Raw genomic sequence first — 27,998 nt, 5'->3', positions numbered from 1 at the left:
ACTAATCTGGGATTGAGAACCGCAACACAACCCTACTCCAGTATAGCCATCATACCCACATACAGCATTGCCAAACACCCCGAGCTGGGATTACTGACTGCAGTCCATTTCGGTTATGGATAAATAAAGTGTTTACTTGCAAAATTACATTCAAATGTTTTAAGAGAACACAAAAAAACAGAAAGCTACAAAGCAGAGTGTCGTACACAGGTAAATTCGATCTAGAGGACTCTCAGCAACAGAACATTTCATTAAATGGCTGCTAAAATAAAAGCATTTGAAAAGTGATGGATTGAACACATTTCGCTTATGCATTACAGTTTAATAATTAGATTAATCTCACTACGCACACAAATGCTTCACTGGACATGGAGTTATTGCCACTGAATAAGATTAAGGCAAGGTTAAGGTTTTGTACAGAGCCATCCAACATTCAGTAGTCATGGCCTCAATTCGCCTAATTTCAGGCAGATTTACTTCACTGTGTAAAACGCTCACATCTTCAATCATCTAGCCTGAATTTCAAAGCAATAGACTCAGCTTGCTGCACTGCACCACATCCCCAACATGAGCGACTTCAGGTCGGAACAAAACCTTGAATCTCCAAAATAAATAACTTTACTGGAGAAGGAAAAAAACATTCTTAAATTCAATGGAAATTAATCTTACGAGCTCAACTAGTAAAAATTATAAGTAAAATTATCTTAAATATAGTCAATAAATCTAATATTTCTCCTGTTGAGGTTGATGTTAGTTTAATGGAAGACTATTTAACTTATTTCTAGACAATTTTTACTTGTTCAAAGGAAAATTATCTCACTATACCGGCAGATAATTTTGCCTATTTTAGAAAATGTGCTTGAAGCCAGCAAGATTTTCTGACAGTATAGTGAACTAATTTTACTTGATAAAATTGCCTAAAACAAGTAAATAATGTCTAGAAATAAGCTAGATAATCCTATAATGAGTGCACAACCATCTCAAAATGGGAAATATTAGATATATTGACTAGATTTAGGATCATTTCACTTGATAAGAGATCAATTTTTGCTGTGCAGTGTTAGAGTTTTGGTTTTAAGTCATTTTTCTATTGGTTGATTTTGGAGATACAAGGTTTTGCTCCGACAGCGACGATGTATTTTGTTCATTCGTCCATCCTTTGTATGAGGATCCTGTGACTGTTACCTGACAAAGCTAAATTATTTTGCTAGAGGTCTGAGATCTAAATAACTAACAGCGCTCAATAGTAGGCAGGATGTTAGCTCTGTCAGGCAGGCATTTTTTTCGAGGTTTGCACTGATTTGACCAACTAGATTGCATTGGTTGCTAGTGTAGCAGAGGTTCTGAACTACAAAGAAGACAAAAGTAGGTACAGAGGTATTGATATGCTTACTACAGAGCTTTTATTGTGTGTGTGTGTGTGTGTGTGTGTGGGTATGAAATATATATGAACCTGTAGAATGTGTTTATGGAGCAGGAGTGGTTGGGGCCTCCAGTTCTCCCCATTCGTATGTCCCAACAAGAGGTTCAAGAGGAAGCACCCGAGAAAACGGTACATCACAGCTGTCTGGGTAAAGCAGGAAGCCCGAGAAGGTGCTACTGGCCTCACTGTTGGCATACATACCATTACTGGTGGTGTCCCTTACCTGGAGCCACACTTCATCACCCATGCTAAGGTGCAGGACAACCTGTTGAGAGACTGAACCAAGACTGACCAACTCAGTGCTTTTCACGATGGGTATGAAGTTGTGGAAGAGACCCACTCTGAGCACTCTGCTAAACACTACCAAATGATAGCTAAAGACATAGGTGCCATTTACAGGGGCCTTGTAAATACCCGTAAAGGGGTTGTAGTGAAACTGCATGTTGTAAATGACCGCAGTAAAGGGAATAGGCAAATCTGGCACGGGATAAATGTGATCCAGTCTTGCTGCGAAAGCTGACTGAATGGCAGGAGAGCAGGGGCCAGGAGGACCGTTCACTCCTACATCTCCTTTTTCACCTTTTAGACCATCTGCTCCTGCATGTCCCTGTGGACCCATTTCCCCTTTTTCACCCCTCAGCCCCGGAGAACCCTGATGTCCGTCAGCACCTTTGGCCCCATCCTTGCAGTGGCACACACCCTGTTCTCCTTGATCCCCTTTTTGTCCATCTATGCCTGGGACGCCAGGCATACCAACCTCGCCCTTATCTCCTTTCTGGCCTTTCATCCCAGGCATTCCCGCAGTCCCTGGCAGGCCTCTTGGCCCAACTATTCCCGGCAGGCCAACTTCTCCTGGAGGTCCATGAGTAGATTCACATGTCGCAGGGCACTGCCCAGCTTCTCCAGGTGGCCCTTGGACCCCTGGACTCCCATCCACACCCATGTCCCCTTTATCACCTGAAGCACAAGATTCGGCTCAAGAGTGAAAATGTTTGGTGTCGTACAGTAATAAGTAGTAAGTGTGGCTGTTAATGCAATCATACTAACCTTTGAGTCCATGCTCTCCCTTCATCCCCATGAAACCCATTGGACCCTGGTCTCCTTTTGCACCATCATCACCTTTCTGGCCTTTTGAAAGCAGATACACAATGCAAATCTGACCAACTCTGGACTTGCCAAGAGATTTATATCACATGCACCACTTTCACACAACATATCCAGGGTTGGGGAGAAGGTTGGTCAGTATGATAGCACTACTTACCCTTCATTCCAGGACGACCTGTGAAACCTGGAAGTCCTGGGGGACCAGTGAGGCCTCTCCTTCCTGGACTGCCCGGTTGACCTGGTTTGAGATATCAAGGCCAAAGAATACTAGGCAGTCAGCATCACATATACACATCACATAGAGCCATGGTTCTCAGGTCCAGCCCAGGCAACCAGCTGCACAGTTTCCGGGATACTTTGCCTCAGTACATCCAACTCATGAAGGACTTGACAATTGCCCGAATCAGGAAATGGAAAAAACTGTGCAGGGTGCTGGATCCCCAGGACAGGCATTGAGAACCATGGTGCTCAAGGACATTGAAAAGGTTCTGGTAGAGAACCAACTGAGTATATGCAATGAATAGTAACCTGGTAGGCCCCTGTCTCCTCTGGATCCCTTTGGGCCTTTACTACCTCCTTTACACAGGGTGCAGGTACAGAACCAGGGAACCTGATCTGCAGTTGGGGGTATTGGTGCTTCCAGGATCATGTTGCAATATGCCAAGTCTGGCGTATCAGCAGCAGTCATATTTGAGCCCGGAAGAGCTCGTAGGACAGTGGCTCCCTTGTCTGACGGAACGGGCATAGGCGGCATCTGGTAGTCATAGTGTGGCATCGGGTATCCTCCACGTGTCTGAGGACTGCCGCCGTGTGCCATGGGATAGTTATCATATGCTGGGAAGTTGTCAGTATTCTGTGATGGATAAGCCCCAGAGCCCTTAAGCATCTCTTCTGGAGGAATGGGACTGTCGCGTGAACCTGGCGGTGGTGGTGTGAAGGTCCCTGTGTTCTCTCTTTCACCGATCATCATTCCCAGGGAGAGAGTTAAGGAGGCCAGCAAGCCCACATATGTCCTTAACACCTGGAATTTAAGACAGGTAAGTAAAAGTGAGAAAGTTTGCATAAAAGGTAAGATACCATTAAAAAACCCTCATATGTCCAATATGACAACTTTAAAGGAGAGGGGAAAAAATGTTCTTGACTTTAATGTATGTTAATGTAACTGGACCTTTTGTAATGAAATGTTCACACAATGTCATTTATTCCATCACTACTAGGAATTATTATTATGAATAACTACTATATGTCCAATAGGGAAGGAATACCGAAATTCCAGAGCCCACTGATGGCTTCTAAGATTTTAATGACTTAAAAATACCAGTTAACATCATTAATTTTGCCCTCTTTTTTTGACCATGCTTATACATAAAAGATTTAAAACCTCACACACCATAATGTCCACATCTGAATCAGACATGTCAAGGTTACTCTGATTGATAAGATCATACTTACAATTTGTAGGACGCTTCGAGCCATGCTCTAAATCAAATGCTTGCGAAGTGAAGACTGCAAGCACCGCCGTAATCAATTTATATGCCGTGCCTAAAAAAAAAGCAGTCTTTCCCAACCTGACTCCCTCCCTATGGGCCTGCAGACAAAACGGATACATGGCTACATATGATATCCTGTTGTATTAAACACAGAATAACTAGGGCTTCTACTTTCAAAAGGGTTGTTGGCATTGGACAACATGTTCAGCACAACGAAAAGTAAAATAATGGTTGACCAAAAAAAGGCCTTCCCTATTCTCAGCCCTTCCCTGCTCCAATCTTTGGTTTCAGGTATTGGATTGAAATAAAGATAAGAGGCCTGCAAGCTGATCCCTTTGAGACTTGCTATTGTAAAATCAACCGTTGTTGACCTAATTCATCCTCAAGAGAGCAATTGACTCTGTATACTTATATGTCATTTTTGTTGACAGTTGTTAGCACGTTTGCAAAAAACTGACCAGATGAAGGAATCAATATTAGTACTTTATCTATAATTTGAATTCAGTGCAATAACACGAGTTGAATATGCAAGACAGTCAAGTATTTACATTGAAACTGGAGGGAAATTTTCATTTAATTTATTTTCATGGTTATTTCATGGTTATTTGAACCAAATTTGATCAAACAATTATCATCACAAAAATCAGCAATAATAACAATTAAAAAAATTTAAACCACAAGAAAATATCAGTGCATTTTCTTTGAGTTTCTAGCCACTTGTATCACATTTTAACCCTGTTTTTTAGAGAAATGCATTAAATATTATATGTATTATTATTAACTTCTGTGAGTTGTCAAAGTCACGTGTTTCAGAAACAGACTGAACAGACACCGTGTTTCAAAAAGACTGAAGAACAATCCGGAAAGTGCTTGGGCCCTTGAGCAATGCCTCTAGTCGCAGCTCTCAGGGCCAGCAGGTTGGTGGAAAAGTGCCCTGGGGCCGGCCACGCCTCATTTTCTCTCCACTTGTCTATGCAACGTGAGTCCTCTCTATTCATTCATACTCATAATGAATCAAAAAGCATATGGGAAACTCTAACCGTCAAAACAAGGCCCTGTGACAAAGAGCGTAATAAAGGATGAATGACTACCCCTAATATTCGTCCCCATTTCCACACCTGTAGACACAAAAGTGTCCTCAGTTGGCATGCTCCTGCACACCCCTGCAGGCAAGTTCCTCTGGCTCATGTGTCCAAGGCTTCAGCTGTATAGGGAATGTGCATGCCCTGCATACCGGTTATGTATCAAATATGTGACTATAGAATACCAGCGATCATGGTGAATGGTCTTTATAAACAACTCTATCTGGTGTAGTTCATCTCATGATGTCAGTGGTTATGCTTACACTGATATGCGTAAGCATCCAAAGAAAAAGTGCAAAAAAATAAAGAAAGAAAATAAAGACAACACAACCAATCAATCAACACACTCAATGATCAGTGTTGAGACAAATGCTTTAGAGAATGGAATAAAATAGTTTAATGTACTAAGATTGCTGTGGCACAAACACACTCCAACTCACCCAAAGCCAGGCTGGACACTTTGTTGATTTGCATGCAAATTCAAGCAAAATGTCTATTTAATTCATGCAACTATGCAAAATTTCAAAACTGTGCTCCAAATAGTTTTTTAGTTGGTTAGTGAATTTATAGATTTTTATATTTTTGTCCCAGCAGGTTCTGAATTTTATGTTAAATATTGAGTTAAACAGTTTATATTACTAAACTGGTCTGAAATATTAACTAGGAATGAATGCAACACAAAGAATAATATTTTACTTTAAACTAACAAGTTTCACATTAATATATGCCCACAACAGGTTATTTGTTGGGGGGCATATTTTTATGTAAGTCTTTTAGTCAGTCTTCAAAATATTGTGTGCAAAATTTAGGTTTCAAGTATTCATTTCCGTATGCAATATTTGAAGCCACACTATGAGTTAAAATAACTTAAAATAAAAAAGCCCATTGACTGTCAATTTCTTTTTTCAAAAGGAACTTTTGCTATTTTCTTTCATTCAGTCAAAAACATCTTAAATAAGAACTGTAAACACGAAAAGGTGACATCTAATAAAGAGCCTGTTGTGGGACTAAATTAATGTGAAAGTAGTTGATTTAATAAGAGGAATACTACATAAAATCTAAATTTTGCCATACATTTTGAGGATTTACCAAATGATTCGATTTCGAAGATGAAATATTTCTTTTCCTGAAAGTGATTTAAAGTGAAATCTTATTCTTAGGGCACTTCAGTCATTCTGGAAGCGGTATTTAATACTCAGTAAATACTTAAATACTCAGTATTTAAGATGGAATTTACAACCTTAGAAATTCACAGCTAAAAAACTATTTGGAGCACAGTTTTGCAAATTTGCAGTTGAATAGAAGTTTTTCTCGAAATTTTTAATATAAATCCATCACGTGACCTGCCAGGTCCCTAGGTGGGTTAACATGGAATAATTTAATAGACTCCCATAACCATCGCACAGACTCATTGCTTTATTAAGTGTTGATTATGCCACAATTTGCCATTTTAAATTATGGATTAGTGATATTAAGTTAGTGATAATATTTAATATGACTCTATAACTGATTTGCTGTACCTGCTAAACTGCACTGTGTATAAAGAGTATCTTTATTTCAATCATTCAAGATCAAAAGGCCTCATTTGTGCATTTCAAAAGCACATTTTTGTTTTGAAATTTTGTGAGCAGACCTGGAAGCCAAAGAACACTGGAAAAAAGAAACAAACAACAACTGAAAGAGAAAATGTATCATATTTCAGCCTGATTATTCAGTAAAAGAGTCGTATACCTCGTATACATTTTTGTGTGCCATTCTGTACCTCTTTCTCTCTGTCTTTCTCCATCCACAGTTTTAAAGGGGTGGCTAGGATGGCCTATGCATCTCCTAAAATCTGATTGGCCCCAGGTGCCCCCCCAAAATTTCTATCACATAATTTGTTTCCTCCTTGCTGTGGGGCGGGTGTTTGTGCCTTTAAGGGGAGAGTTGTTTTGCTATTGGCAGAACAGCTCTCCAGCAACCACCCCCCCCCCTTAACCCTCTACTGCACACATTATGAGAGCAACTAAAAAATCTATTCACTTTTCATGCATAAAATGATCCTTGATTTGTTTTTTCAGACCTGATTATTAAATTCAAAAACATTTTTGAAAAAAATGTGTGGGGGTCCTTTTGGAGTATGTTGCCTTGAGGCGACATTGTGCAACAATGGGAAGAAATAATATAGAGGCATGTTCCCTGAAGTGGTCAGACTTGGCTTGTGACTGGCTAAATCTATTCCTCTGTCGCACAGTGTTGCTTGTAGGCAACAAACATGTTTTTGCAAATTCTCATAACAAAAAATTTATACTGAATATTAAAAAAGAGGTTTAACCTCTTATTCTCCAGGGTATATTTTGGTTTGTCCATCTGAATTTACATGACCAAATCGTAAAGCAAATTATTCAGTAACTGCATGAAATAAATGTAATTTTTTATTTTATTTATTTAGATTTTGTAAAAGTTCCCCTCAAAATTAACAGAATGTCTTTTATGGTCACACATATTGTTTTATGCTTACAATTTACTGCTGAAAGCCAAAAATCCTAGACGTTCTTTGTATATTTTTCTAAAAAAATTTTTTTTACAGAGCAGATCACTGAAGAGACGCCATCTGTTTATAGTTTATAGCCCAGATTTGTGGAAAAATGGGTCGACTTTCAGTAGAAAAAACAATTTGTGAGTTCAGCTTCTTTTATTATAAGGGTTTAAAATGACATTACCCATCTATTTGACTGGAAAGAAGACAGTTACAGCTCTCATATGACCCCCACCTTTAGAATGTAGCTTATGAAATATGAAAGTTGATATATGGAGTTGAAAAGGTTAAATATGCTCACTAAGAGGCAGTATGACCAAGTACATGCTTTTTATTGACATACTCAAACTCTTCCCTTTATTGTTAATCCTGTTGTTGGTCTGTCCTGGTCTGTCCTGCTTTGCCCCCTTCCCTCTCAGGAGGCACATTAACATTACCACCCTGCCAAAACTTTCTGCCTCCCTTCGCCACCCCTGGTAAAATGTTCTAGATGCGACACAGCCTTTCTCCCTCTCTTGAAGAGAGTGTTGCCCTGCTGGTACTGCATGACGTGTTAAGATATAAGCTCAATACAGTTTTGAAAACTTTGTCAAGAAAAACACGATTGTGGATTGAAATAACCCTTTAGCTTAGCTTCCTTAAGTGTATTTATATTGCAGAGACCCTAATTTATCTAACACAGCACATTTTGCATCACACCAAGTGTTGAAAGCAGCTAAAACACTTCTTGGGAAAATTTTTTTACTTAAATAATGAACAGCAAACTGCTGGTAAGTGATTAGACCAGCAATTAGAACCTTAACCCCTTAAATGACCAGGCCACACCGGTAGGCCCAAAGTTTTATTACACACTTCTATAACCTAAGAATAGCTCAACCAGTTTGCATTGAAGTCCCTGTAGTTACTGAATAATAAGCCTTAGTATGTAATAAGCCTGAGATTTTAAGGAGTTAAAGAACTTGGCTTTACACACTAAAGTAAACTCACAGTATTACACAGTATTCAGATGTTCTTCTCTTGCTGGACTAGTTGAAAATACATTTACCCAATTAAAACAGTACATGATTTAATAGTGTCGTACTCTATAAGCTCCAGCTGTTTGCAGTCATATGAACTCTAGGTTTAGGTGAGCTGAGCAGAGGTTGGGGGGAAAGAACAGACTGTGGACTATCAGTAAACAGATACTAGTCAGTCATTAACACAATTTAAACAGCACATCCTCCATTCCTGCTCTTCCTTTATTTTTCAACATGTAAGTAAAATGGTTGTATCTAAATCTAGCAGTTTCTTTGTATGAGCTGTTATTTTGAATGTGTATCTCTAGCAGCTGGATGGTTTTGCGAATGAAACGTATAGCACCATTATTATTTAATTGCTAATGGTCACTCAGGCAGTGTGGACTATTGGGGATTAAGGACAAACACAGAACTGAAATTCTCACTTAAGCAATTCTGATGCCTGTTTTTCCTCATATAGCTCTCATTTGAGGAGGAATCAGACTGTGTTGATCAGTTCTTCTATCTGGTAAGAGACATCTGCCCTTATTATGTAGAACTAGTAAACAAGGTAATAACACAATAAATCACTGTGTAATTTTGCCAAAGTGCTGCTATGGATAACGCATGCTGTGTGTTCGGGATTATAATTATACACTGTAAATATTACAGTAATTATATCTTTAATAGTAAATGTATAAGAAATATAACAATATAATAAGAATTGGAGTTCTCTTTCGTCTACAGTCGTGTAACCATGGCGGGGAGACCCTTCCTCGTTTTGCTGCTTTTCCTCTGGACTGCTACAGCTCTCAGCATGTCAGGTATAATCTCAAAATCACGTTGTGATAAATCTAACTGAACTACATTACTAAGTGATTAAAAAATAAAACGAACTGTGTTACTGGGTTCCTCAAAAAATCATAAGGCACATTATTTGGCTAAGCAAGAAAGTATTGAACTTGTTGGGAAACTTTGCTGGGAAATTTCTAGATATTCTAAAAAAGTCCATGGATTTGTTTATTTCACTGTAGCCTCGGCAGACTACATGCAAGTCCAGAATTACTGATGAAAAAGTAAAAGAAATATAAAAATACACATGACATGAATGGTTTTATTATAGCAACTTGTTGTATAAAATACACACACACACACACATCATCTAAACCGCTTATCCCTCTGAGTCGCGGTGGGGTGCTGGAACCTATCCCAGCTGTCATTGGGCGGAAGGCAGGATACACCCTGGACAGGTCGCCAGTCCATCGCAGGGCAGACAGACAGACATACACATTCACACACACACACACACACACACACACACACACACACACACACACACACACACACACACACTCACACCTAGAGATAGCTTGATGACAGTCTATCATGTTTTGCTTTTTTATAGTTTTGTGTCCAGAATTAATGCTTAATAATACATTCTTGAATAAAGTGGGCCAAAAATATGTCTAGATGTATGAGCTATGACTTTGGCAAGTCTAGAGTTAGTAATATAAACATAAGTTGATTAAATATCACAAAGACAATGTAAAAAATAAACAAATAAAGATGATATGAACACATTTTCCAGTTTATACATTTTCCCTAAAAACTTAATCTGGACTTGAAAGCTGAATCTGGGTCTGGGAAGCTGGAATTTGAAGTTTAGTTAGTTTCCCTACATCATTCTGTTTGTGCTCTATTAGTCCTGTCTTTATGTATTAGTCTTCTACAGCAGCCCAAAGGCTCATATGCTCCTGCGCACCAAAAGAGCCAACAGCTTCCTGGAGGAAATCAAGCCTCCTTCACTGGAGCGAGAGTGTGTGGAGGAGCGCTGTGACTTTGAGGAGGCCAGAGAGATCTTCCAGACCAGAGAGAGCACGGTCGGTCATTACTTATCTTATAAATGTTACATTTGTGTAAGACTGTCTCAATTACTTAACTAAAAAATCTGATACAATTGCCTTATATATGTATATATATGTACCATATCATGTGAACCTCTGGTGTGACCCCCTAAACATTTCCAGTAACTGTTAATTAGTCCTGCACATCAGCTTGGTGGAATTTTAGCCCATTCCTCCCTACAAAACAGCTTTAACTCTGTTATGTTGGTGGGTTTCCTCCCATGAACTGCTTGTTTCGGGTGCTTCCACAACATTTCTATAGGACTATGGTCAGGACTTTCCAACTTTCCAAAACATTAACTTTATTCTTCTTCAACCATTCTTTGGTAAAACGACTTATGTGCTTAGGCTTGTTGTCTTGCTGCATGACCCACGTTGTCTGGAGTTTCAGCTCATGGTCAGATGTCCTGACATTTTACTTTAGAATTTGCTGGTATAATTCAGAGTTCGTTGTTCCATCAATTATGCCAAGCCGTCCTGGCCCAGATGCAGCAAAACAGGCCCAATCTATGATACTACCACCACCAGATTTCACAGATGGGATAAGGTTTTTATGCTGGAGTGCAGTGTTTTCCTTTCTCCAAACATAAATCTTCTCATTTAGACCAAAAAGATCAATTTTGGTCTCATCCATCTACAAAACATTGTTTCAATAGCCTACTGACTTGTCCATGTGATCTTTAGCAAACTGCAGATGGGCATCAATGTTCTTTTCGGAGAGTTGCAGCTTTCTCCCTGCAACCCTGCCATGCACACTGTTGTTGTTCAGTGTTCTCCTGATGGTGGACTCAAGAACTTTAACATTAGTCACTGTGAGACAGGCCTTCAGTTGCTTAAAAGTTACCCTGGGTTCCTTTGTGACCTCACAGACTATTACACACCTTGCTCTTGGTGTGATCTTTGTTGGTCGACCACTCCTCTACCTGCCATTTCAGCGCAACTACTTTGGGCTCCTTCCTCTCTTTCCTGTCGAGAGGTCTGCATGGTATGTTTGAGAGGTCGTTCTGAAACCTCAAACGGCACCTGCCATTTTAAAAGTTTAAATATTCTGTCTCGCCTTAAATCCGCAATGTCTCGACCATTGAGAGGAGCCAGTTGAGGTGGCTCAGGCATCTGATCAGGATGCCCCCTGGCTGCATGCCGGTGGAGGTTTACCAGGTACGGCGTACTGAGACAAGACCCCCGAGGTTGTCCTAGGACCCGCTGGAGGGATTATATCTCCAAGTTGGCCTAGGAGCAGCTTGGGGTCCCCCTGGAATGAGCTGGAGGAAGTTGCAGGGGACAGGGTCGTCTCAGATTCTCTACTTTCCCAACTGCTACCACCTCCTGATCTGGAATAAGTGGTTTAAGATGATGATGATTTTTCGACCTCTGATCATACCATCTCTTCTGTTTTACTTGGGCCATCTCCAGATGTCTTTGAGCCTATTCACTACATGATTTTAGCTTGTCTTTCTTGAGAAACTGGCCAGACAGCATTGCTTTGACATCACTGCCCTGGGGGTTGTGGGAGATAGTGCTCTTGGGGTCAGCTGGTGTCTTTGGATGAGCACTTTGTGCAGCACAATCCTCCTCCTCTGACTCCATTCTGTTCTATCTTCAAACCATACTACACTATATCTCTGTATAGTGTTGTGGTTGGACTGTTCTTGCTGACACAGTCTGATCACGTCCTGCATTAACATTCTCACTCACCTCAGGAGCAGTTTCTCTTTTGTTTTTCCTTCCATATCGCACTAATGCACAAGACTGCACTTTTGAACACAATTTCTGTCCCTATTTACTAATGTCTTTCCCATAGATCAAAATGCATGTCACTTTAGTAACTGTTCCCACTGAAACACTAACCAGATGAGCAACCTGCTTGACGCTCCTGGCATCTGTGTCCCATTAAGGAACCCTTTTCCACTATCACTTAGATCATTTCTTTTGCCGTCTTGATCCAAAATTAAGGTCAGTTAGGCCAGCTCAGCATTTTTATACATGCCACAGGGCGTGATAGGATGTTGAGTATTTTATTTTATTTTATTTTTGTACATTTTTTTCCAATTTTGTCCCCAATTTAGACGTTCCAACTCCACCCACTAGTTAGGACTCCCCCATCACATGAAACTGCCAGCACTAGGAAGGGGAAAGCTAGCACAGGCTTCCTCCGAGACCTGTGAAGCGCCACCGCATCTTTTCAAACTGTCGCTAAGGCAACATCATTGGACAACTGAACACGCTCGGAGGAGAACACTAACCGGCAGTTCTGTTACGTCAGCTAAGTGATGGGGGTCATCCAACCACCCAGAGAGAGCGAAGCCAATTGTGCTCTCTTGGACTCCCGGCCACAGATGGCTGTAGCAACACCAGGGATCGAACTTGCGAGCTCCTGATGACAGGGCCTGGGCCAGTGTTTGTTTCGTTAAGTCTATTCTTTGGCTGACCACTTAATTAATTATCTTAATAATCGGTAGATAACTTGATTACTAATATAATGGATGCATTCTGTACATTGGTGCTGCCTCAGAAAATGTTCCCACATATAAAAGGTCCAATAATGGATTCTCTCCTCTTACAGTTGGAGTTCTGGACTCGGTATGTGGGTGAGTGAGATTTTTGTTTTAGTGTTTAAAGGTTTACTGTGGTGTCATCCTCAAAACACTACAGTCTAGTATTGTGTGTGTCAGATGGCAACCAGTGCGTCCCTAACCCCTGCCAGAATGGGCATTGTGTGGACCAGTACCAGTCCTACATTTGCAACTGCTTCCCTGGATTTGAAGGAAAATTCTGTCATATACGTGAGCTCACATTTACAGTTTCATCCAGTCTGTAAAAAAGAAACCAAAAAAGTAAGACAAAAGCAAAATGGAGCTACATTTCCAGATCTGGTATCTTCCAAAACAAAAGCACAGAAGCACAGCATTAAAAAGAAGCACTAGCCTTATATTTTGTCACTGTTGTAAGAAAATCTTGTATCTCTGAATCAGTAACTTCACAGGAGACAGTAGACACAATGTTAACCTAATGCTAATGTAACAACAGTGGTAACTCTGGACTGTTTCTAGAGGTCTGTTCATCATGGAATGGTCACACAACATAGGACAGCTGACATTTTCATATGGTATAAAACAAAAAAGGAAGAAATGGAGTTATGAGGTTTTCATATGGCAGTGGCAATTTCTTCAAGTTGTATTATTTTAGCCACTCTCCAAATATCAGTGTTGATAAATGGAGATTCATTAAAATACTGTGAATGCAAAAAAAGGATTTTCTTTTATGTTTTACTAATTGACATATTGATGCAATTGTTGTGCTGAACAGTTTTCAGAAAGAGAATTGTCAGTAAATAAATAAATAAACTGTCAATTCACTGTACATATCCACAGATAAATCAAGTCCTGCCTGCATGTTTCTCCATTTCCAGATGACGAGTCATGAAGACATTCTGATTTTAAAGAACTGAATCAAACTGTACATTCAGAAATTTTGTTTTGATTGTAGTTTATAAGTATTTTTGCTGCGCGTTGGGTCAGAGTGTATTATAGAGATGGTAGGACTGCCTTCTGATGATCCTGTGTGGCCTGACCCTCAGAAACCACTTCCTTCAACTGCTCGGTGAACAATGGTGACTGCAACCAAGACTGCATAGAGAGGAAGGACAAAACTGGCCGTTTCTGCAGCTGCATTCCTGGATACCAACTCCACGAAAACGCCAAAAACTGTACTCCCAAAAGTGAGGACACAGTTATCCTTCCTCCTATTTTAGATTGACTGAAATAGTTCAGCCAAAAATCTAATTTACACAGTTTAGGCATCTAAATGTTGTCAACCAGCCAAGAGATGTTTGGTGTCTGCACTTTATTTATTTTATTTTCCACTGGAGCTAAAAGACTAATGTAGCTGACGAGTAATGGAAGCTTACAGCCACGAGTTAACGTCATGCTAATTACATGCCTAAATCATCACATGCTTGCTTCAATCCACGTTGAGTTGTTAAGTAATCTCAAATATACTTAGTTATGTGGTTTCTGAGGTATGTATTGTATAACATGCTGAGTGTGTTTACGTGCACTTAATAATCCGAAAACTGCAGAAAATCAGATTTTGTCAGTAATCCGATCAACGCGTTTATATGCACTTGAGGATTCAGGTAATGGGGAAACTCCATGTCTGCATGAATCAGACAGTAATCAGATTTCTACTTTGCAACCAGCCAATAAACTCACAGAAGAAGACGTGACGTAAACATAACGTAAAACTCAAACTTTTTTTTTTTTTTAACATCGCCACTTTACCTGAAAATATGTACAAACATCATCTAGAAGATGAAGAATATTTAAATCCTTCTTTTCATCAAGTATGTAGTTGGTTTCAGCGTCACTCCAAAAGAATTTTGCTGCCATCTTGCGGCAACACTGCTTGATTATTTTCGTTTACATGCGCAGACTGAGAAATCTGAAAGAAATCAGAGTAAGAGTTTCCATGCACTGAGAAATCTGATTACTGAGCTAAAATCCAGCCTCTTTATCAGATGTCTTAATCAGATTTCTAGATCCAATCTAAGAATTCAGAGTATGCTGTTTACATGACCATTTGAATAATCAGATAACTGCACAGATTAATGATCAGATCATTGAGTGCATGTAAATGCACTCCCTGTTACCTATAGGATAAAATAAAATCTAACCTGAAACCTGTACTTTTGTCCATTTTTATAAATGACAGTTTGCCATACAGTGTCAGGAAACAACGTACGCAAGGACCATAAGCAAGGACACCAAACATACCATGGTGGATTGTCTACATTATTAACTATGTACATGTGATTTTTGGAAAACCATTGTTTTTTTTCTTCCATTGGCGGCTTACAGAAGTGTTTCTTTATGGGTTGGCATGAAAGGACTGTGTCTGTTATGAAACAATCATGATGTGCATGTCTCTGATTTCCAGATCAAGATTCATGTGGACAGATTTTGATTGCCAAGTCGGCTTACAGTACTAAGCCCAGGCCAATTTTACAGCCATGGCTTGTTGGTGGTGAAGTTGGCAAAAAAGGAGAGAGTCCCTGGCAGGTATTTATTTCGTCTTTTACACTGAAAGTCAACAATAAGAATGTACTAACACAGTTTAAAGATTTTAAAATGAATTTCCAATAACTGTTGCTGTAAATCACCCACACTGTTGTAAATATTAAACTGTACCATAATACTGTACTATTATACTATCTATATTCTGATAAATGCGCCCATGCTGCAAGCTAACATTAGTGGATATCTCCATCAATTTTGGAAAAAGGGACCTTGTTTTTATCAAAAACATAATTTAGTTGAAGAATCTTTATTCCATCTATATTCAACACAAAACTGACACCAAGTACACTCTTAGAAAAAAAAGTATGAAACTGTCACTGGGGCAGGACCCCTCTTGTCACTGGGGTGGGACCCTTAACGGTACATCTTAGCACCTTTAGTCAGGGAACATAACTGCACCATCTCCAGGCTTTATTGTTCTGTTTTAAAACATTAGGTTATAAAAAGGTGCAAATACGAACTTTTCACCTGAAAAAACTTATTTAAGGTAAACAACTGGACCTTAAAACCACTGTTGTAACTTTGAGGGAACATTTACATTGTTTGTACCTTGATGAACCAAAAATGTACCTGAACCTTTATTTCTAACAATGTCGTCAAAATGAGCTCGCTAGGTAGGTAACTTGGTAATTTGACCTATTTGCTTGTCGTCCACTTCAGTAAGTCACTTCTCTTGTTTGAGTCATCCATGCTCTTCATTGTAATTATTATAGTTAACCAAGTTATCCGTGAGATGTAAGCAGTCAAATCAGCAATCGTTTTTCTCCGCATTTGCTAAAAAAATTAAACAGCCTGCCCCGAGTATCCACAATAAAGCTCCCTCCTATAAGATCATCAGAAGGTTTCCCAGTGTTCAAACCAGGACATCTTACTCAGCAGAGATCTTCAAATTCTGACCTTGAATCCAGTTTCTGGTCTTGTATTTTGTAATAATAGAAATGTTCATGTAACTGATTGGCCACTACCAGTGAGTGTGTTTACATGCACTTTAATAATCTGATAACTGCAGAAAATCAGGTTTTGTCAGTAATCCGATCAACACCTTTACATGCACTTGAGTAATCAGATAATGGGGAAGCTCCAGGTCTGCATGATTCAGGGAGTAATCAGATTTGTGCTTTGCAACCAGCCAATAAACTCACAGAAGAAGACTAAAAAAAAACTCCAACTTCATGCCGCAGCTTTTTTAAAACATTGCGCCTCTTTACCTGAAAATATGAACGTACATCATCTGGAAGATGAAGAGCACTTAAATCCTTCTTCTCATCAAGCGTGTATTTGGCTTCAGCGTCACTCCAAAAGTGTTTTGCTGCGTCTCGCGGCGACACTGTTCACTTATTTCCGGTACCAGCCGTCTGTTTTCGCGCATGCAGCAGACTGAGACATCCGAAAGAAATCAGAGTAAGAGTTCACATGTGCTGAAAAATCTGATTACTGTGCTAAAAAGCAGCTCTCTTTATCAGATTTCTAGACCTTACTCCAATCTAAGAAAGCAGAGTATGCTGTTTACTTGACCGAATAATCAGATAACTGCAGAAATCTGATTATGATCGAATTATTGAGTGCACGTATAGGCATTCAGTTTTAACAAATCCCAGGACCAAAAATGGGATTCAATGTCCAGATTTGAAGACTCTGCTCTAGAGACCCCTGCATCACAACTGAAACGGCAGGTAAGCACAGTAACAACGTCTGGACAATTACATTTTTTGTTTGGTCTGCAGTGTCTCTTTAAAGCAGTTCACTCTAAATACGGCACCACTCAATTATGTATGTGCTTTCTAGGCTCTTATACTGAACGCCAAAGGAAAATTTCACTGTGGCGGAGTCTTGATTGACGAAAGCTGGATCCTCACTGCTGCCCACTGTCTTGAGACAAGCCTTCGCTTCAGTGTTCGACTAGGTTTGTCCTCCTTTCCTATATGAATCAGCAGTGCTTTTATGGCAATTTACATTATAGCGAAGTGAAGTGCTTACCTCCTCCACACCAGCTCTTCGTTGCTGTGGCTAAAATGAGCAGGTTTAGCTGTCCAGGCAGAGTTTTAGACTAGTTTTGTGCTCCGATGAAACTTGGAAAAAGTCTAATATTGTTTTCAAAATTTGAATAAATGTAAAAATCCCATGCCAAGTTTTCCTCTTCCACCCACATATATTTCAGCATATTGTTTGAATATGTACATGTTGCCGCTTCCACTGTGGTGACTTCCACTTTCTTGAACTGCTGCCTGTATGTATGAGAGGTGAAACAAAAATTTGCTCGCTTCACTGTAATGTAAATGCAGCGAAAGGCTGAGGTTCCTTTCACTTCTTGGTAGCAACATCTAGTAAAACGGCTACACATGATGCATTGTTTACCTAGTGCTCAAGCATGTGACCAAATTTTTTAAAGATCTGGAGTTTCAACTAATTCAAAAATGGTATGAGGTGGCCAAAAGGGGGATATTCTTACAAATGTCAACAGCAACAGGGGTGTCAGCTTCTAATCCTGTTAAGCCGTGGTCACCAACCCTGGCGCCGGATTCACGAAAGTGTATTGAGAAAGAAAATCTTCCGTACGTAATTACGAAAAAAAAAAAATTTCAAATAACTTCTTAAGAATCAATTGAATTTTTTTTCCTTTACTATTTTCCTAAGAATAATAAATAACGACAGTCTCACACTTGTCTTAGGCTGTAAGAGTTGACAAAGTAAGCATCTAAACTTATCAATTTATCTACTTCAGCCCGTCCTCGTCTCCTGCTTTGCACTGTCACCCCACAAAGGAGGATTTTTTTCCTGTAGGCTGTTTCTTCCACCATAATCTCTAGTTCTTGTTGTCTAAAATGTTTTAAACACTTGGTTTGATGTTTTTCCTAAATTTTGCTCCTCTGAGTGGATTAGCCTAATAACGAAAATAACTGTTAATACAAATTTGAAATGTATCTTACGTCATTTATGGTGCGGGGTAAAATGCAAAAGAGCCTACATAAGAAAACAGTGAAGATTTTCTTCAGAAAATAATTACGATTATTTTAAGAACTTCTTAGGTTTTTCAAACTTGCATTTAAGAACATTCTAATGAAATCCTTAGTGTTTGTCTCAAGAACCTTTGCAAGTTTTCGCTTAAGAACATTTTCATGAATCCGGCCCCTGGTTCTGGAGATCGACCTTTCTGCAGGGTCTAGTTCCAACCACAGCTGGCCACACCTGCTCCACCTAATTAACTTCTTTACAAGTCCTTGAGTGGCTGGACCAGATGCATTAATGTTGAGTAAAGGAGAGGGCAGCAAGTTAAAGACAGGTTGAAACTAAAATCTGCAAGGAAGGACTAGTGACCACTGTTGTAAGGCCACTGTACTGCAAAGATTAGCATTCTACCTCATTTAACACACCTGATTCTCATTGGATAATAAGCTGGGCCTTTATTGTTGAATTCAGAGTGTTGTGGACTGTCTGGGCGCTTCTGATCAACTACCAGTTAACTACCAGTTTGGTTTTGGGTGGTCTTCAACAACTGGTAACTCATGTAAACAAAAAGTGATGTCATAGGCCTAAGCTCTGAGATGGGCCAATGACATCACTCATGAAAAAAAAAAACGCTTTGCATGATTAAAGGGTTCTTTGCATCATGAATGTTGTAGATGGTTCTATATATAATATTCTATATAAATTCTACATGAAGGGTTCTATATAGCACCAAAAAGGGTTCTTTTATTATTACAAGCTTGATATTGTAACAGTAGAAGAACACTTTTTGGTGCTATATAGAACCATTTTCAAAAAGGTTCTATACAGACCCATATACAACACATTCTCCATCAATCTGAAGAACATGTTCATGATGCAAAGAACCCTTTTATCATGCAAAGTGTTCTAACTTGAAGAACCATCATTTCTAAGAGTGTAGGGCCTACCTGTTCATTAGAGGTAAGATTAATATTTACCATCGGTGCATTGTTTGCCAGCTTGTGTAGCCATGGTTACAGATAATGCACCGGCCAGTGATATATCTCATTAACTCAGGTAGCTTGGAGTTAGCTTGAGTTTAACACTTGCATTTATGATATAGCTCAAGTATCAGATTGTTGTGGTAAACTTAAGGCTGTTAAAATTCACCACTTTTATGATATGAGCCAAATTACACCAATTCTACCGAGCTTAGAACAAACTGTCATCCAGTACCAAACTTCGATACCTAAGTCCCACGTGTCAAACACAAGGCCTGTGGGCCCGGGACACAGTCCTGTTCGGCCGGCGAAATTATTTTAATTTTCTATTCTTAGTAGCCCATTTCACCCTGAGATGCACTACAGTCCCCAGCATGCACTGCAACATAGTGTGCATTCTGGCCCCTTCCCTGAACATCAATCTATGGACCAGTGGTTACACAAAAAGAAAAGCTGTCTGGTGTCTAGTTCAAGCAAATAGGCAATTAAAAAAAAAAATATATATATATATATATATATATATATATATATATATTATATATATATATATAATTTTAGGTAAAAATGAAATAAAAACACAGGTGGCCCACAGATTTGCTGAGATATTTTAAATTTGGACCTGTTAGTGGTTCAATTTGACACCGCTGACCTGAGTAGTCAATCTTCTCAGTGTCAGTGAGCCAATAAGCATGCTCGTTCCAAAATCTACACAGGTGATTGGCTGTTTAAATTCTGTATTCATGTTATCCTAACACTGACACCCACTTCCAATACCTCAGACTTACTTCTGGTTTAAGCCACACCCACAAGGTATTGAAAGCTTATCATATAAAGATTCCTCTTCCTTCAGGTGACTATTTGCGATTTAAAAAGGAAGACAGTGAAGTTACCATCCCTGTGTCCAAAATCGTCTCCCATCCAAAGTACAACCCTGTGACGGTGGACAACGATATAGCCCTGCTGCGCTTGGCCACTCGGGTGAAATTCACCAATTACATCCTGCCAGCGTGCCTCCCGAGCCGCAGCCTAGCTGAGCGTGTGCTCCACCTCAACGGAACCCAAACAGTAGTGACTGGCTGGGGCAAACAAAACGAGACGGCGTCCCACTACAGCTCTGCTCTCGGCTTCATTCACATCCCCCTGGTGGACCATGACGAGTGCACCCGCCACATGGTTAACAATCTGACCCAGAACGTGCTGTGCGCCGGGATAATTGGGAAGGTCAGGGATGCCTGTGAGGGAGACAGCGGCGGCCCCATGATGACCCAGTACCACAACACTTGGTTCCTCATAGGCCTCGTGTCGTGGGGTGAGGGATGCGGCCGCACAGACAAACTGGGCATCTACACCAAAGTCTCCAATTATCTGGAGTGGATAGACAGCGTCCGGAAGGAAGCAACAAGTCCTTGATCCATCGCCAGGATTTCAGCTCTGCCCTGTGCTCGCCTTCTTCACCATTCTGCTCATTGTGTCACTCACAGTATAACGTCCACGTAAGCTGCTAGGCCATCTCCGGCCCCTCTAAGGCCAGAGGAGGCCTAGCAGGCTGCCTGGACGTTAAACACAGGGTGGTAAAATGGTACGGCTGCACAATATTTCATTTGTTAATCACTGTTGTGATATTGGCATTTGCAGTGCTGATATCACAGCTGGCTGCAATATGCAAATGAGGCCTCTCACCAAGCACAAAGATTTTTACTGTGTGCTGTGAGCATCCCGGCCAATCACAGCTCCAGATAGTTTCTGTGGGTGTTTTAATGAGCCACGATATTCATGCAATCCAACAAAAGTAAATACCTTTGTTCAAAATAATGCAAGCCAATGTTTAACTATGTCACATTAGTCCACCGGTATTAATTCACAATTGGGTCATTCTCATTTTTCACTTTTATTTCTTTGTTATAATCACATACAGTTTTGTTGTTCGGCTAAAGCAGATGGTATAATCATAATGTGTGTGGGTTAAAACTTTTTAATTTTTAATTCGTTTTTAACAATTTTCTGAAGACAGTCACGATGAAAAATAATTACTGTAACAATATTTAGATTAAACACAACAAAAACAGATTACAGTTTTCACACAGTTCAAATTTACAGCATAAATTTAACATAAAATAATACAATAAATGAATAATACCTAATAATACCTACTAATAATAATAATATATTATTTTAAACCTACAATACCAATCCAGAGGCAAAAATACAAATGCCAAAGTTTGCTCTGTGGTTTGTGATCAAAGCTTGCTTTTTTAGTTTGCTAATCAGTTTTGGTGCTATGAAGCTATGTAGCTAACACCCACTAGTCCAGGGGTCAGCAACCCAAATGTTAAGAAGAGCAATTTTGTTCCATACATACATACATACGTCATCTAAACCGCTTATCCTTCCATGTCGCGGTGGGGTGCTGGAGCCTGTCCCAGCTGTCATTGGGCGGAAGGCAGGATACACCCTGGACAGGTAATTTTGTTCCATTTCAACAAAAATCAAACCACCTTGGGAGCCACAACATTTTAGGTCCATTTTATAGAAGTCATGCAAATATAGCGGTAAATATGTTTCAGTATGTGCTAATGTCCCAGTATAGGCAAAAAAAAATGTTATATTAACAAAAATGCAGATTTACTTGGCTCTGCTTTAAGCTTTAATTCAACTATAGCTACTTTTCTTGCATCTCTGGCAGGAAACTTTTTCACAAAAGTAGAATATTTTGTTGTAAAATGTCTCTCAACGTTCGACTTTTTACGAGGCTAAAGTCGCTTCTCATTCGCCAGCTTCTTGTAAGAATTTTCCTGTTCAACCTTAAAAGGTGCCTTAGGAGCTAGGATGTAACTGCTGCACCATTTAAGGTGGAACGTGAAAATTCTAGAAGCTGATTTCAGGTTTGCGACTTTTTAGTGTGTGACAGTTTCTCTGCTGCAGATTATAAATGTATCAGGAAACCAGCTGAGTGCTAATAAATACAAAGAAGTTCATTCATCTCTAAATTATGTTCATCTTAAATCTTTTTCCTTTTCTTTCCATTAGCTACTAGCTAGGCTAAACTGTTGCCTGCTGCTATGGTGACCAGCAGTTTGCGTGCCAACCTTCAGGGTTAAAGGGTGAATTAGCAGTTAAACATTAACTCCAGCGTTTAAGACCATTTACTGTTAAAACTGTGTTGAACGATCAGCAGAGCTTTATTTTACTGCAAAGGAAGATTATTTTGTTTTACCTATAAATCTAATTCTGCTGTGGAGCCGCAACAGGGCAGTAGGGCGCATTTTGCCGACCCCTGGTCTAGTGTAAACAGTATGTCTAAATCATTATTCACTTGCCTGAAACCATACAGAGTTAAGTAATCTCAAAGAGACTTGTACATGTGGTTTCTGACACTGTATTAAAATGTTATCAGTAAAAACTGACAGAAGTATGTTGCATTGCTAAAAACACCAGTAGCAGCATCCAGAAGCCTGAATTTTGTCTGTACTATTGTCCATGTTTGTAGATGACAGTGTGCCATGCTGTGTCAGAAACCATATAAGCAAGTCCGTTAGAGACAGTATGAGGCAAGCATGATTATTATTCATGCAGTTTACTTGATGCTATTGGGTGATTAATGGCTTCTATTACTTGTGAGCTACATTAACCTCATAGCTCCAGTGCAATTAAACCTAAAACCTAAAAATTAAACGTGTCTTGACTGACTACATTTGGGATTTTGCACTGGAGCTACAAGGCTAATGTAGCTCACAGGTAATAGAAGCTATTATTTGCCCACAACCATCAGGCAAACTGCATTAGCCTCGTAGCACCAGCCCAAAATTAAAGCAAAACGCATCTTGATTGATAGGAAGCCCTGCTGGTGACATCCCGTATAAATGAAAATAACACCTGGAAATGAGAAAATTAAATCAGCCCATGACTTAGTAAGGCTTGGGAATGAGATAAATAAGTTGGGGCCACAATTTAGTAAGGCACGGGAACAAGATAATTAAGTTGCGGCCATGACTTAGTACGGCATGCAAACGAGGTAATTAAGTTGAGGCCACAATTTAGTAAGGCGCGGGAACAGGATAATTAAGTCATGGCCATGACTTAGTAAGGCATGGGAACGAGATAATTACGTTGAGGCCATGTTTAATAAGGTGTGGAAACCAGACAATTAAGTCATGGCCATGATTTAGTAAGGTGTGGGAATTCAATAATTAGGCCTTGACCACAGCTTAATAAAGCATGATCCCATTCCCATGCCTTACTAAGTTCCACGACTTAATTATCTTGTTCCCACACCTTACTAAGTCATGGCCACGACTTAATTATCTTGTTTACCACATATTAATACAGTGTGGCCACTCATTATTTTTATTTATATGGGATGTCACCAGCAGGGTCCGTATGTTACTGTACTGAGGTCACAAATTAATATATTGAGGCCTTATATATAGAGTTATGAGAAACTTAACTCGTGGCCTCAGTAAAGTAATTTGTGGCAACACCTTATTAAAAAAGGATCACCATGTCACCTTAGGGCCTCTGTATGATTGACTATCTTTGGGACAAGGTGAAATTTTGTATGTTTGATTTTTGCCAAACTGTCACTTTGACAGTAAATCTACCTTTAATGACTGGAATTTCCATATGAATAGAAAACAAAAGGTATAATTACCATAACAGGTGAATTCATTACTGTAATGCAGAATAAAGAGTTCCTGGCTAAAGTAATGATAAATAAATGTTACTGTAATGAATCTGCCCTAGCTAGTTTAGTTTTTGATGAGGACATACTTTGCTCATCACATACTTCCAATTTTTTATTCTACCTGTAAAATTTCTAACATACTACATTAATGGGAAAAATGGTTGCTGTTGTAATGATACAGTGTGAAATCTAGGGGTTTGAATCAAATAAAACTTAAAAAAAAACTCTAGAGCAGGAGAGGCAACCTTACCTTGTAGCCATGCTTGAGTGTTTTTGCTGAGCGTGTGAATTTTTAAATGTTGCTTTAACAAATTGTGTATTTGTATATAAGTTACACTTCAATTCACCCAGACAAGTTGGTTGTGGTCATGAGATCTTGGGAGAAAATACTGTAGACAGTATATATGAACTTTTAGATACAGCTACAAATATTTACATATTCAACAAAATAGGCACAAAGAGCAACACATTTATTTCAGAAAATAACTTTTAAAAGCACCAATTTTTCTAATCTATTTAGCTTGTATGTCCAATTTCATAAGTTCATGAGAATGACCCAACTGCAGCAAAGCCACTGCACTTGTATTTGATCCATATTGTGCAACCTTAGAATATAAATATGAAAAAGCAGAGCTAGCATTTGATGTGTGTCCACCATTCAGGTTTTAATAGCATCAGAAATAGACCCCATGAGTGCCACCCTGAGACATAATAAGCAAACTGCTGAAATCACTCATTTCCAAACTGTCTGTTCTTTTCATTGAAACAAGTTCACAAACTTTAAACTCTTTACCAAATGTACCACATAATATGTACTGTTAATCTTGACAGCTTCATAAAAACTTATTTTGATGACAAATGCCCTTTTGTTTGGTTCATTGTAAAACATGGCTTTAAGCATGTACTTCATTAGACAGCATATATTTAATTTTTCAGCATTTCAAAGAATGGAAAATGTGTGTAATAAACACCCTGTTTTTATTAATCTGAATAACAATAACAAAGTGATGACAATATTATAAGTCTACAGTACAGTCATATTTTAATCCAGATTGCAAATATAAAGCCTTGCATTGGATGGCCAACTCTTTACCAGCCAATCAGATTATTTAGCCAGACATTTTAGTCAGTGAATACAGACATTTATGTTCTATAGTAAGACATGAATAATAATAATAATAATATAATAATAATAATAATAATAATAATAATAATAATGAGAAGACCACTCATTTAAATAACTCAAGTAAATTAAGTAGATGATCATTTAAGCAGTAGAATTATAGGGGACTTTTATTGTGACAGCAGTGGAGTTCCTGCCTGAAAGAGGTAAAGTTATCCACTATGCCATAGACTTTCTGTGTAGACAAAGGAGACCAAATAGATATAACAGACCAATTTCTAGACTAATTCCTTTGCTGTGAAATTGCTGTATCTTTTGCTGTGTCATAGATGTTTAACTAGCTCTGTAGTAAACTCTAAATTGACATAGTACATTTTCAGACTGTTAACTGACTCTAGGATGCTTTCAACAGGTCAACACACAGTATTGGGATGTATCAGAATACAACTATTGGGAATATGTATTCAGAATACACCAATTAAGTACCTGTATTCAGTCCATGTTACATTTTGTAAAGGCAGTATTCAGAATAGAGTTCCTTTTTATATTTTTAGGAGAATACTTTTTAAATACTTAAAAAGTACCCACTAAATACCCACTAAATAATAAAATTACTTCAAAAATCTTAAAAAAAAACATCAGTGCATGTTTATTAAGTATTTTAGAGTCAGCACAAGCATTCTAAACAGGACCTCTATTAATGGCTTCTTTACAAACACTGAAGTTCCTGCTAGAGCCTGAGTAGACTGATAAATCAATGTGATCCACTAGTTGGCGTTCACAGCAAAACATACACGGCCCAAGTACAAACCAACATACAGTGTTCCTGTTCACTGCACTACTGAAGCATTACTAAGTGGAGAAGACATTAATATGGTTTTTACAAGATTTATGATGGTTGAATAACTTTTCTGCTTTCTTTCATTATTTATATCTTAGTGATGTCAGAGCTTAGAATCCTTTTATTCTAAAAAGCCATGATTTTAAACTTAATAAAGCTGTTATAAAACTGTAGATAAGTAATTATATTCCAAAGGTGAGTAATGTCAGCATGTCATTTTGAAATTGCACTAATTTAGTTAAGTTCTTTCTTTAGATGTAGTTGCTAGGCAGTTTTCAGACCATGTTAATGGTTCATGATCTACAACGCAGATTTATCTTGTGTAAAAATGACAGCTTCACAGTTTTGCACCTTGTATACGATGCCTTCATTGAATCATTCTAAGAGTGTAAACAACAGACAGTACAAAGAAATGCAGCTTAGCTATTATGCTAATTTAGACGAATAGCTAACTAAAACTTTAGCTATAGACTTTAGTCTTTGTAGACTCATTTATGACAGCAGTAGATACAGCATGTCAGAAAAGTGAAATTAATCGCCACACGATGTATCAAACAAATATAAAAAATAATGTTAAGAGTTCTTTAGTAAAGGCAATTGTTCTATTTAGAACCATGGTGCAATGGTTCTTCAGACTGATGGAGAATGTGTTGTATATCGCACCAAATAGCACCAAAATGTGTTCTTCTATTGTTAGAAGCTTGACAGTGTAACAACAGAAGAACTCCTTTTAGTGCTATTTGAAACCATATATGGTTCTGTATAGAATGTTTTTGAAAATGGTTCTATATAGCACCAAAAAGGGTTCTTCTATCATGACAAGCTTGGCATCCTAACAATAGAAGAACCCTTTTTGGTGCTATATGGAACTATATATGGTTCTGTACAGAATCTTTTTGAAAATAGCTCTATGTAGCACCAAAAAGAGTTTTTCTATTGTTACAAGCTTGACATTGATACAATAGCAGAACCTGGTGCTATATAGAACCATTTTAAAAAACATTCTATATATAACCATATATATTCTCCACCAAGCTGAAAGAACTGGTTCACTATGCAAAGAACCATTTAAGCATGAAATTCTTCTATATAAAATTCTATACAAAATTGTTCTATATAAAACTCATGGTTCTACATAGAAACACTGCCTTTACTAAAGAACCCTTGAAGAACCATCTTCTTTAAGTGTGCACCATGAAGGCAGATTTACATTCTTTCCTTTGCCAACAACAGTGATTACTGCATAGCATAGTGAATAATTTCACCTTTTCAGGCAGAAACACGACAGTTATCACAATAAGAGTCCTCCACAATTTTAACCAGTATGCTTGAATATGAAAAAGAGTTTACCCAGTATTGCACCTATTGTATTATTATTATTAGTTGTAGTAGCAGCAGCAGAAACTGTAGAGGTAGTAGAATTACAGAAAATGTGTGTACTTATGGGGAAAAAACACCACAGAGAAACTGTATCGTACCTCAGCCCAATGCAGACTGTATTATTCTGTAGAAGTGTCAACTCTACAGAATAATTATTTTTAACTCTTTAGTGTGAAAAATCAAAAACTGTCAAGGAAATCATGATTATGACTGAAATGACCCTATAGCTTAGCCCTAAAACGTAGCTGTGTTTTAGGGACCATCCTCTACTTAAATTAAACAGCTTATTGCATCAGGCCAGCTGTTGGATATAGCTATAACAATGAATTACAAACAGCTGTTGAGTAGAAAACTGCATAGCATGCACTCTTAAAAGCAACAGCTCTTCAAGGCTTCTTTAGTAAAGAAAATGGTTCTATGTAGAACCGTGAACACTCAAAGAACCCTTTGATGATG

At 38.7% G+C, this 27,998-nt stretch overlaps 2 protein-coding genes across 4 annotated transcripts; one reads left to right on the top strand and one right to left on the bottom strand.

The window, feature by feature from the left end:
• Positions 1 to 1,466: 1,466 nt before the first annotated feature.
• LOC118796902 (complement C1q and tumor necrosis factor-related protein 9-like) lies at positions 1,467 to 3,413 on the bottom strand. The gene is made up of 4 exons (XM_036556051.1): positions 3,056 to 3,413; positions 2,685 to 2,765; positions 2,471 to 2,551; positions 1,467 to 2,380 (listed from the first exon to the last, which is right to left on the bottom strand). Exons 1-4 carry the CDS (start codon positions 3,411 to 3,413, stop codon positions 1,467 to 1,469), a joined length of 1,434 nt encoding a protein of 477 aa, XP_036411944.1.
• Positions 3,414 to 8,744: 5,331 nt separating this feature from the next.
• On the top strand, positions 8,745 to 21,329 carry LOC118797411 (vitamin K-dependent protein C-like). 3 transcript variants are annotated; one of them, XM_036556756.1, is made up of 10 exons: positions 8,745 to 8,869; positions 9,094 to 9,141; positions 9,360 to 9,436; positions 10,335 to 10,492; positions 13,080 to 13,104; positions 13,189 to 13,299; positions 14,094 to 14,234; positions 15,452 to 15,573; positions 17,377 to 17,494; positions 20,368 to 21,329. In XM_036556756.1, the coding sequence occupies exons 3-10, from the start codon at positions 9,370 to 9,372 to the stop codon at positions 20,925 to 20,927; spliced, it is 1,302 nt and encodes a 433-aa protein (XP_036412649.1). In that variant the 5' UTR covers positions 8,745 to 8,869; positions 9,094 to 9,141; positions 9,360 to 9,369; the 3' UTR covers positions 20,928 to 21,329. The 3 variants fall into 3 exon arrangements, with proteins under 3 accessions (XP_036412649.1, XP_036412648.1, XP_036412650.1); XM_036556755.1 differs by lacking the exon at positions 8,745 to 8,869 and having other exon boundaries at positions 8,893 to 9,141; XM_036556757.1 differs by lacking the exons at positions 8,745 to 8,869; positions 13,189 to 13,299 and having other exon boundaries at positions 8,893 to 9,141.
• Positions 21,330 to 27,998: the final 6,669 nt, after the last annotated feature.

This window comes from Colossoma macropomum, unplaced genomic scaffold, assembly GCF_904425465.1.
Source record: "Colossoma macropomum unplaced genomic scaffold, Colossoma_macropomum, whole genome shotgun sequence".
Taxonomy (NCBI): Eukaryota; Metazoa; Chordata; class Actinopteri; order Characiformes; family Serrasalmidae; genus Colossoma; species Colossoma macropomum.
Note: the sequence above shows the minus strand (reverse complement) of the source record. Positions and strands in the feature narration are given on the sequence as shown.